Source organism: Populus euphratica, unplaced genomic scaffold (assembly GCF_000495115.2).
Source record: "Populus euphratica unplaced genomic scaffold, PopEup_1.0 scaffold1.1, whole genome shotgun sequence".
NCBI lineage: Eukaryota > Viridiplantae > Streptophyta > Magnoliopsida > Malpighiales > Salicaceae > Populus > Populus euphratica.
This window is the reverse complement of record NW_011499845.1, coordinates 3,064,295-3,076,373: the sequence shown is the minus strand read 5'-3', so window position 1 is coordinate 3,076,373 and position 12,079 is coordinate 3,064,295. Positions and strand designations below refer to the sequence as shown.

Below are 12,079 nucleotides of genomic sequence, written 5' to 3'. Positions count from 1 at the left end.
AATAAAAGAGATAACATGACAGGTTGCTTTCCAACATGCTGAGTGGCTTGATCAAGATAGAGGCAATCATATTATCACTGTTACATCCGTATGGGAAATTCTCGTATGGTAGATCAAGAGATAGATCATATCGGGCCATAGCCGATCTATAATGGAATATTATAGCTAGATACACAGGATTGATTACACATGAAGTGCTCTAGCTTGACTTAGGAATTCATTTGCCTTATCAATATCTAAGAAAGGAGTCTTCAATTTGTTGCTATTGCATAACATCGATCATGCACTAAAATAATAGTACTAGGAAGTTGACGTTGGGCTAATGCCCACGAAAAGTAGTTCAGTTGGGCTTGTACAGTGTATGAAAGGTTTCCAAATATCGTATTAGGTAAAGTAGGTTAGGACAGCCAATTAAGGCTTTTATTAAGAGCTGATGCTAACATGCAGGAAAGAAGTTTTTCCTTCAAGGAGAACCACACGTTTGAGAGATTTTATTAGGCTTCCAATCATGAAAAGTTGGAATGGATGCGAAACCGCAGCTTTTGGGCAGATATTGCAGGAGTTGCTAGGTTCCGGTGGGATTTCCTTGTGCTGAGATCATGAAACTAGACAATACAAGAATATTTGTCTCCATATAAAATAAAAGCAAAAGGAACAAAAAGAAGAGATTAATTATCAAGTATATATACGTGGCCTGCTATCTCTTGCAGGATGGCATCACATGCATTGGGTCCCATAACAACTACTAAAGTTTTTGGCATAGATTGTGGCCTTCTGCTTTTGATAACAATGAAATGTCTGGTTGTTTCACCCGAGCTGATGGATCAGAGACACACATATCTTACTTTATTTTGATCTATCAGTAGAAGCCAAACACAGAGGATGGTAAACATCACAGCTTTGACAATATGGTTAGCTAATATGGGTTACTCCTGGCGCATTTTGTGTCAAATGAATACAAAAGAATAGAAAGTGAAAACGCAGGCAAAAAGATGGAAAACCTTTTCCCATTGTTTCCGCCTTTTGGTATTGTTGCTTGTTTGGATTCTTGGGGCGTGAAAGAGAAAGATCCTTGGCTTTCTGAGGCATATAGAAATTCAAGTTTATCCGTTCAAATGAGCCCTCATCGATCTCCCTTTGTCTTTTCCATCCCTACCCCTTTTGTACATGATAAATTAGTAACAGGAGGGAGAGGGACCATGAGTATCAATTAGTTCGATGAACAGTGAAGAAAACATATCATTTAGTTCGATGAACAGTGAAGAAAACACAGGCATCATAAAAGCTGTAAGTTGCTGTGTTAAACTGTAGCGCTGGGGATCTTACAAAGGAATGATTTGCACTGAATGACAGTATGCCGAACACAAGTAGAATCGTACGACTTTCTGATTCACTCGGTATGGAAGGGAATCCATGAACTACTAGTTCCATCATAAGATTTTAGGGTCAGAGCCCTTCTAGGGGAAAAATACTGGGATAAAAAAAAATATAACTTTAGAACGTGAGTATTCGGGGTCATAGGTATACAAGACCTTGCAAAAAAAAAAAAAAATCCAATTCTTTTTTCTTTGTAAAATCCTTTTTTCATGTTAAAGTTTCATAAAAAAAGTCAAGTACTAAATGAGATTTACAAGTTTATTCTACAAAGAGAAGGATTTGTTACAACCAAGAATATCTCTTCTGTCAAGTTATCTCACACTTACAGAAATATATAAACATCTAAGATACCATGTACATGAAAAACTTCGGAAACAGATCATCTAAGATGGATAAGGAAAAACTACTGGTCTTAAAGTGGCAGGGAAGTGCATGGTCCTGTCAGAGCTGGCTATGCTATTCTAGAGAGTCAAAATAGGGACGCGCTATTCTGGGTTTTCTTCTTTGTAGGAATTCTGTCAATAAGGTGGCCTTCTGGAGGTGATAGTGTCAACCTTTTAGCGTAAAAGGGAACACAAATTCGTTGAGATTAGAGGCTACAGCACTCTGATGAAAAACTCCATTTCATTGCATTACTGTTATAGCAGAAAGTGTACAACTTGGCTGATCTCTTATCAAGTGTTCTCATGGAAATTGAGAGACCGGGAAAACGCAGCAGGGTTCGCTTGCAACACTGAAGTTGTTCCTGCCATGTAATTTCTGTCTTCGTTTTTCGATTGAAAGCCCTTGAAGAGACCTCCTCCATTAATAGAACTGGATTTCTCATTCGTGATCCCGAGGGTCGCCCATATAGAGCTCTTTGCAGCTTCACTAGGATCATCAATCCTCAAGGTCTTTGGAACCAAAACACCCGTTTCTGATTTGGTGCCGTCCCTGGAGGGCTCTTCTAAGCAGGTTGGATTAAGGATGTTACCATCTCTTGAATGTTTCCCCAGTGGAAAAGTAGGACTGGAGCTTTGGGTTCTGTGGTTTAGAGTGGCTGATGGAGAGGATGCACATGGCGGTACATTCCAAGGGCTTGGAACAGCACAACCCCAGTAAGCTGGTGCAGGGAAAAACGATACTGGAAAGCCTGAAGGGCAAAACGTAGGTGGAGTAATCGCAGAGTTCCATGGATATGGCCAAGGAGGCCCCGGGAAGCAGGGTGCCTGGGGAGGAAATGATTGATAATCCTTGTTAACCGCTTCTCGCGAAGTACCATTGCATCCCTTATCTGATGAATTTGAAGCCGTGGCGGAAGATACACTAGAGTGATCATCCCCGTCACCTCCTGTCCCTCCACAAGACACAAGGATTCTATGTTCAGGTCTACGATACCCGTTTCGAACACTATTTTGTGTTTTCTCTGAAAGGTTCAACACGGAGGCAACAGATTCACAAAGAGGAGAATCGGAACCAAAGGTAAGGACAGTGCCGTTGTTTCCCAGAGAGGGGTTATGAAATCCATTCATGGCATGGACTTGAGCTGTTCGGAGAGCTTCTGATACCATTAAGTGACGATAGTGTGAAGCAGAAGAGCTCTTATTCTTGCGCCTTCCAGCTCCCACAGGCACATTCCTCATGGTTCCTCCAGCAGTCCAGTATCTCTGACACTTTTTACAGAAATGACGAGGCTGATTGACATTGTAATTGTTGTAATAACAGAATTTAGTGTCCATGCTATTACATCGAGGGCATGGAAGTATTTTGTCAGGCTTCTTCGGAGTCTTTTCTTGTGAGATGCTTGTCTCACTTTGTTCTTCATCCTTACTGCTTTTCAGTGATGAAGTTTCCCTCTCAGCTGAGGGAGTCTTTAGGTTCTCACTGATGCCTGATGATGTTGGACCTTTTGAGTCCTTGTTGATCTGATTCGAGGTAACATCTTCTTGTTTATCATTGCAAATTTCCTCTCCTGAAGTCTCCTAAAACACACACACACACACGAGAATAAAATGAATGAGAAGAAATAGAGACAGCTTACTTATGTGGAGTCGTATTTACAATTTCTCAAACCAAAAGCAGGTGGAAATAGGTGGAATTAAAATTGAAATATAATCAGTTCAGTTTAAAGAAAACTCTTGTAGGGCTACAGAGTTTAAAAACAACTTCAAGCAGAACTCTTTCTCACTGTCAACTAGTGATTAAGTGTTTAATTATTCCAAGTACTGAAACCTAAAATTGTTATTAGAGGCAAAACCATTGAGAGTTTATCGTTTTCCAGAAATAAAGCAAAGCTTTCCCCAAAACACACGCAGTGGCAGATGATCCAATAGAAAAGACTGGAGATTAATTGTTTGGAGAAGTAATATACTTAGTCAGTCCAATAAAAGATGTGGTAAGTATCAAAAGTTAAGAAATCTGACAAAAACCCTATGATCCTTGACGAAACATCTGGATCAATCTTGCTAACTGTTTCAAAATGCAAAGTAACAGTGAAATACTGATACAGAGCTTGTGGCCCCTATAGTTCACCGACACTGACTCTGTTTTAAACGAAGTCGAATAAAAAATTTCTCTAAAATACCCCCCTCAAATGTCATGAAGTTACAGAGAAAGCACGACAGAAAGGGGAAAAATACATGGAACACGTTAAGATTTGGTAAACATTTTACCACAGTTAGTAAAGGTGAAAAGCGAGGATGAAAACGTTCTATGCCACAGAGAAAAAGCAAGAGAATGGAACAATTTCTTGATTTTGAAATTCTACAACATGTAACACTTGAAAAAATTGCAAATACATGGCAGCAAATTCTTATAATTACGACCAACACAGAATCCAACAAATTGCAAAAACACATACCCTGTTGTTGTTCCCTTCTTGCTCTCCTCGTTCCTCATGAGAGTTGTGGTTCTCATGCGAGGAAGTAGCAGTAGCAGTATTATCATAACAGTCCTCGGACTCGGGAGGCGTTCCCGAGGAGGACTCATACTTATTAGCAGCACAACAAACATCCTCCTGCTGATTGACTTGCAGTGGAATCGTCTTGCCAAACAGCTTTATCGCCAAATCTGACATTCCTGTTTCCTTGGTTGCCTTAAAAGAAGAGTCAAACCCTCTTTCTCAGCTTCTGTTATGGCGTTTGTGTGTTTTTTTTTTTTTTTTTTTTGGGATCGGACGAGGTGGGAGAAGAGAGAAAAATAAAAACAAGAAAGAAAGAGTTTGAAAGTCATTTGTTTGGTGGTGGTAAGTGTAATTAAACAAGGTGGGGGAATGCCACATCAGAGAAAAGGCAAAATTTTGTGAGCCACAAGTTTATGTGGCCTTTGAGATCTTTCTTGCTATTGGATTCCCCACATTTGCTTCTGAAGATAGTGCTTCTCGGTCCCGTTCTTTTTTCTGCCATGTCAGCGTTTCGCTCCTTTCTCAAATACTCGCCTCTCTTATTCGTCAAATACTCGCCCTCCTCCTCTCCTCCCAGATGGAAACCTCGATTTTGCCCTCCATGTATTATCCCCTCGTCAATTGAATCTCGAACCCTTAGATTTTATTAATTTTTCTCCCAACATAATCGAATCTTATTTTGGCACTTCAGATTTAAGCGCTTAAGAAATTAGATTAAATCTAATGCACAAAATAGATCATTATTTGATTATTTTTTCCTTGGACCTGGTGAAAATTAATATTCTTTGATTTGGGATGTCAGAAAACATATATTTTATTTCTGTCACATTTATTTGAAGAAATATATCTCATATTCACCCACCTTTAAAGAAATCTTACTGTATCTATATTAAAATCAAATCTCGAAGCACTTCAGCTAGTGAATTGCATGTTGCAAAACTATGAGTTCGATAGCAAGCTTGGATTTAGTTATCAAGACTTCGTGTTCGAGGAGTAAAATCACAAGTGAACTCGGGCCAAGTCAAGCTTGAGCTAGTTCTAGTTAAAGCGAAACGATTTTTTAAATCAATTTCGAATCAACCAAAAACATTGACTCTCGTTTTCTAGATCTAGGCTGCATCAAACGTACTATTTTTTTTATTTATTTAGGGAATGGACGTCTGGATTTTGAGTTTTGTACTGGAAATTAAATTAGATCATGGTACGGTACGTGGAATTCAAGTTCACATATAACTTGGACATGGACGTCTAAGTTACAAGGTAATCTAGTCCGATTAGGTTTCCTATCGAAGCCGCTTTTTACGGCTTTTTACAACTATGGGGTCAAGTCTTCTTATGAGCGAAATCGAAGAAAACCATGCGCGGAGACTATCTTGTTTCTGTGCTCTAGTAAACGGTAAAGAGACAAAAAACTAAAAAAAAAACAAATGCTGGAATCCAATTCAAGTGAGCATTGTCATTTAAAGTTTATGCACTAATCATGTTCGTGCGGGAATCTTGAAAGGAAAAAAAAAACTAATATTTCAGGACATGTGTATTGTTTTTCTATGCTGTATCGTGTTATAAAAAATAAATTAAAAAATACTTTTTAGTAGTGTTTGGTTGGTTATGCTAAGAAAGATAAGTGGAAAATTAATTTATTAATATTTTAATTTTTTTAAGTTTATTAAAAAAATAAAAATTAAATTTGATAAATAAAAAAACTGAAGGATAATAAAATTGAAAAAATTCAGATTTTATAAATTATTTAAATAATAAAATAACATCTAAAATAATGATAACCAAATATAATAAATAAAAAAGTTGAAAGATAATAAAAATAAAAAAATAATATTTAGTTTTCATAAGTTATTTTAAATAAAAAATAATAATTAAAAAATATAAAAAATAAATTTTAATTGATAAAATAATAAGAAAAAATAAAAATAAAAGTTGATATAAAAGATAAATTTTAAAAAGAAAGATTGAAAAACAATTATTTAAAATAATAAAAATATTTTTCAATGATAAACAAGGAAAGTTGTTTCCCATGAGATAAACAAATTATGTATATGAGAGTATAGTTGAATTTATTTTTTAAAATATTTTTTATTTGAAAATATATTAAAATATTTTTTTATTTTTTTAAATTATTTTTTATATCAACACATTAAAATAATATAAAAATATAAAAAAATATTAATTTAAAATTAAAAATTAAAAAATTAAAAATTTTTTTTTAAATACAAAAACAAAAATTCCTTAACATGCTTGAAAGCCATTAATGCAATCACAATTCCCTACAGAGAAACAAGCTGCTGATGAAGAAAATCAATACGCCCCAATTTAACTAACTAACTCAAAAAGAATTAGCTCAATCGCCGTCTGTGGGAATCGAACCCACGACCACATGTGTAAAAGCCATGCGCTCTACCAGCTGAGCTAAGACGGCATTTAGTTGGGTGTTTCAAATAAATATATATAACTCAACATTAAAATCACTGCTGACGAGTTTTTGGTTGGGGCATTCGCTAGCTATCAAAACCCCCACTTTCCGTGTAAGCACGTGGCACGTGACCCACCTGACTGTCCTGCACAGCTAGCAAGGAATTAACAGCTGCTCCCTGCCACATCACTACTATATTCTAACATGGCCCGCCTGCAAAAAGCGAAGTGAAAAGGTCACCTGACACATCCGTGCAGTTGATTCCCTCGACAAATTAGAATTATAGTTGATTTTTTTTTAATTTATTTTATATTTTTTTAATTTATTTTTGGCATGATATATCAATAACAATATAAAATATATTAAAAAATTAATTTTAAAACACAAAAATAAATAGCATCCACGTCCCACAGCGTTTCAGGACCAGCATTTAAGTAAGGAAGCATCTCCTACGCTCGTTTCCTTATTGCGGGGGGTTACATTTTGTGAACGAATCTTCTTCTAGTGGCTGCCCTTTGCTTACTTGAGGGCAGGATAGCTTTCTTGGATACTTGCACGTGTCAAGTTGCCGCAGCATGGTAAGGTACAGACCATCTCCTTCTCTCTTATCCAGTACCTCCTCTTTCACTTTCTCTTCTTATAAATCTTCGCGGTGGCTCTCTGTATCACCCTTCCTTTCTGTGCTGTTACAAAAACTCCACCTCCTCGGCTCCATAGTTTTATACCTGAAGCATGCAATATTTAATTAGTCGACTGAGAGATACCTTCATTCTATCATTTTCGTTATATAATTTCTGATTACACAGAATATTCTCCATCAACAGAACCAGGAACGCTGCTTTGATCCAAGAACGCTAAAATATTAGACATTCTTGACATCGCAGAGCATCGCCTTTTTTTCGAATATGTTTCCCCTGAGATTCTAGATGATAACGTAGCTTATTTTTCTTTTAGAAAAATGAAATTGAATATATTCTAATAAAAAAGCTATTACTCACTGGAACCAAATATTTAAAGGGTAAGAGTAAATTAATAAAGCCAGGCAAAGGATTAAAGAGCGCAATGCTATCGTGATTCATCAACTGAGATTTAACATGTATGAGTTATTGCACCTGCTTCTAGGGACGAGCACTATTCAAAAAATCATGAATTATTCGAACTAATTCAAGTAAACATGTCTGGAAAACTTCAAAGAATAAGGAATTCAGGTAGTTAATTCTGTGTAGTAATTAAGGAATTCAGGAAGTTAATTCTGTGAAGTAATTTTGGAAAAAGGCAGGCAAGGGTTTAGAAATTTCAGAAAATCTAAACTACCTGAAATAAAAAAATAGCTCAAAACTATATAAGTAACCTGTTGCTAGGTCACCTACTGCACACCCATATTTCGCAATATTCATTTGCTTTTCTCCTTTCCGTGTTCATAACAAGATAATTCAAGTTTTCGACATTTACCTTATATATATATAAGCGAGGGCTTATCAAATTAACTATAAAGAGCACCGTCCGGGAATAACAATCCCAGCATTTATCTTGATACAAAATAACACTAGTCTAGATAGAAGAATGTTGCTTTCAGAAAATTGTCCCGGGGGGGGGTTGTCTCGACAATTCTCCACCGTGTTTCAGACTCTTTTGACTTTTATTTTTATTCTCTCTTTTTTAATGATTAAGAATGAATGTTTTATCACTTGATCTTTTAGGTTCATAATGGTGTTTGAAAGAATTTATTAAATTCTTCTAGATATATTGGACCATTTTGAGAATATGCTCTTTAGATTACCAAAAAAAAAAGAAAAAAGGTCATGTTTTACACGTGAGTTAAAATATTTAATTAAAATTTTTATAAATAAAAATAATCTTAACTAAATAAAATAGATCTAACAAATATACTGAACCTAAAGAATTTAGGTGTGACAGTTGGTCACATCTAAGATAGTTTGGGTTTGACAAATAAACCATATAAAAAAAAATTGATTTTGACAGTCAGCCAAAACCAAAAAATTTAAGCATGATAGTCAACAAAGCTTAAGACAGCGTAGGTCTAATAAACATGTTAGGTTTAATGAGATAGGATTTGTTATGATTCAAGCTAATATTGAGGAGGTTAAGAAATTTACTATAGCTATATTCATGAATGACCTTAATCATGATATAATTTATATTATGAAGTTGCATCATTATATGGAGTTGAAGGAGATGATGCATATAACCATGAAGGTAAAGAAACAACTTAAATGGAAGGGTACCATTTAAAAAAGCTAACCATTAGATCTTTCAAAATCTAGAAAACCTAATTGGAAGACTAACACTGGAGGTGGTCCATCACAACAGATTGATAAAGAGAAGAAAGACACCTTGGTCGATGTTAAATGTAACAATGTTATTCCTACTTCTCGTAACTGTGATATTTAATGCTTTTGTTGTCTAGGTTTTGGTCATATTACTTCACAATATCTAAACAAAAGAATCATGATTATGAAAGCTAATAATGTGATTGAGACCAATTAGAAGGATGAAGAGGAGAAGATGCCACCATTAAAGGATGTTGATAATGTTTATGTTAAGTATCTGATTAAGCGAGAGATACTTGTGGTGAGGAGAATACTAAATATGCATATCAAGTTGGATGATTCAGAAGGTCAGAAGGAGAACATATTCCACATACTATGTTCATAATTAGGTATGTAGCTTAATTATAGAGAGTAGTAATTGCACTAATATAGCTAGTACTTAATTGGTGAGAGAGTTGAACTTGCACATTATCAAACATCTCATACCTTATAAAATGAAAGTGAATAGGTAGGTTTTGATTGCCCTTTTCTATTTGTAAATATTATGATGAGGTGTTATGTGATGTCGTGCCGATGAAAGCTAGTAATTTGTTGCTTGGTAAACCATGACAATATGATATGAGAATTATGCATGATAGAGTGATAAATATTTATTCTTTTTAGATGAATGAAAGACTTATAACTCTTGTATCTTTGACACCTGGGTAAATATATGAGGAGCAGCTGAAATTGAAGAAGGAGAAATGGTTGAAAATGAGAACTTGTATATTGGGGGACCTTCTTTGTTAATAAGGTTCTTTTTGGTTTTGATGATGATGCTATTCTTTAGCTTGATATTGGTTTGTTGACCTTAGAAGATATTTTTCATGATACAGATTCGACATCAAATCTTTTTACAAAAAAGAAGGATGATACGAATCAAGTCAAGTTCAAATTTAATCTTAAAATGTTTGCTGACGAGATTGAACATATCTCTCAAATCGCACATCAAAATGACATAAAATTTCACAGGGAGATACTAGATACATGAAAATATATTTTTGATAAATTTCCAAGTAATATGGATTTTGAAAACATATTATTTCAGATGGTCTAAATTACTAGATAAATCTTGTTAAATATGTCAAACTAGACCTTTGTGTAATGTTTGAGATATATGTGAAGCTATATGTAGAATTTTTCTGCGATTAAAGTTGTTCTGGAAATGATACATCACAAGCTTTCTAACCATATATGGTGGACCTAATAATTCATCTAGATAAGAGAGAACGACATATTTGAAGTCAAGAATAAAAATTTGTAAGAATATGCAAAAAAATAGAGATTCGGGCTACATGAAGGAACTTTAAAATAAAAACTTTGTTTTTATTATCCTATTTTATTTATTTATTGAATGTTGAATAATTATTTTTAACATGAGTTTGTTCTAACCCATTAGATATTGTTTAAGAGTTTATTTTATTATTGAACTTATGTTAGTTGATTACTAGTTTAGACTCATTAGCTTGCAACCCAAAATAGGTTTATTATGGTTAGTTAAAGGAGATTATATTATATTTTTTTAGCAATGAGTTTGAGAATAAATGTGAGTTTTTCTTTTATTTATTTATGGCAAAACAACCTTTCTTTGTAGGGATAAAGATCGTACATTGACTTATAAAAAAATAATTAGTTTGTGACATCATTTGCATACTTAGAGTTCTTAAATATAAAGTTATCTCTGGGTCCTAATTTTTTTCTAATACCTTTGATTTTTAGATACAAGGTTATCTTCGAGTTAATGTTCTATCAAACTAAATTTTAAGGTTGTGTTTGATCCTAGAAGATCCTAAAAAATAAAAGCATTAAATGTATGATAAATTATCATGTCCCTCCATCTAGAATAATTATTTGTATTGATTTAATGATTTTCCTATACTCATAGATATATACAAAGTCTTTTAAAAGACTTACCATATTTACTATCTCATTCATATATATAATGGATATTTGTCTTTCATTAATGTCGTCGAAAATGGACGATTTTCCAGTCCTTTTCTTATCTAAAAATGATAAGGTTAAGGAGATATAAATATCTCATGAACTATCCAGGTAATGATTCATAACTTTTTATCTTGTAAGATAAATTTTTATAAATTTTAGAGCATTAACTCATTTAAAACTAAAAAACAAACATTTTCGTGCTTACATTTAAGGTTTTTAAAGATATTTATTGCATTTCTCATATATACTAATTCTATCATTGGATGGTTTTTAGATTCTCCTGATTGAGATCGTCTTTTCAAGTACTCAAGCTTTTACTATAAGTCTGAAATTCCTGAGACTAAAGAGATGAAATCTATATATTTGAACATATTAATTAACCACTATTAAAAACACTAAATAATCTGTTATTTATATATCTTAGATTTTGAAACACCACCAACATATTAATTAATTTAAGGATAGAGGTAGGATTAAGGATGCATGCTTTGTTTGTTTTTACGGGTCAATTGTGTTCTTGAAAAATTTTAAAATTATTTTGTGTGTTTTTGGATTGTTTTAATATACTGATATAGAAAAAAATTTAAAAATAAAATATCTACCATAATCCCGAACATACTATATACAAAAGTCACAACCTACCGAAGTTTAAAATAGTGGTAAAATGAATTCCAAAGTCCCTCGATTTTTGAAATTAGTTGCACTAGCACCTTCAAACCTTTGATTATCATACATGTCATCTCCATCCAAATTTGTTGCTAACGGTGTAAGAGAGCTGTTAATTATGTTTCTTTTAAGAAATGTATGTCATGTGAATGGTTCAGAAAAACTTGGAAAGGGAAGAAAAAATTGAGAATCAAAATTGAATAAGAGAATAAAATGAAGAAGAAATTAAAATCAAAATCAAAATTATATTTTTAAAAGTAAAAACCTAAATAAGAAAACTTATAGAGAAGATTAACTGAAAGTTTTTTCTCTTTCTACTACTCCTTTCTTATTTTGATATTTTCATTTCTAAAAAAATAAATTTGGCTCTGATTTTTACTTATTATATATATAAAACTCACGCAATGTTTCATGCCTGTTTCCTCTTTTTTTTTTTTCAATGTATTTTTTTTTTAA

The 12,079-nt window shown here is 33.6% G+C and overlaps 1 protein-coding gene and 1 non-coding gene across 2 annotated transcripts; both read right to left on the bottom strand.

The window, feature by feature from the left end:
- Positions 1–1,595: 1,595 nt before the first annotated feature.
- LOC105120695 (cyclic dof factor 2-like) lies at positions 1,596–4,580 on the bottom strand. The gene is made up of 2 exons (XM_011019002.1): positions 4,217–4,580; positions 1,596–3,338 (listed from the first exon to the last, which is right to left on the bottom strand). Exons 1-2 carry the CDS (start codon positions 4,430–4,432, stop codon positions 2,052–2,054), a joined length of 1,503 nt encoding a protein of 500 aa, XP_011017304.1. The 5' UTR covers positions 4,433–4,580; the 3' UTR covers positions 1,596–2,051.
- Positions 4,581–6,616: 2,036 nt separating this feature from the next.
- On the bottom strand, positions 6,617–6,689 carry TRNAK-UUU (transfer RNA lysine (anticodon UUU)). Its single transcript has one exon. It is a non-coding gene; the product is annotated as a tRNA-Lys (tRNA).
- Between the last annotated feature and the right edge of the window lie 5,390 nt (positions 6,690–12,079).

Bases quoted from the DNA above. Each gene is read 5' to 3' on its own strand.
- LOC105120695 (XM_011019002.1), bottom strand. From the start codon at position 4,432: ATGTCAGATTTGGCGATAAAGCTGTTTGGCAAGACGATTCCACTGCAA. The intron at 3,339-4,216 runs GTATGTGTTTTT...TGTGTGTTTTAG, and splicing joins AAGAAGGGAACAACAACAGG to GAGACTTCAGGAGAGGAAAT.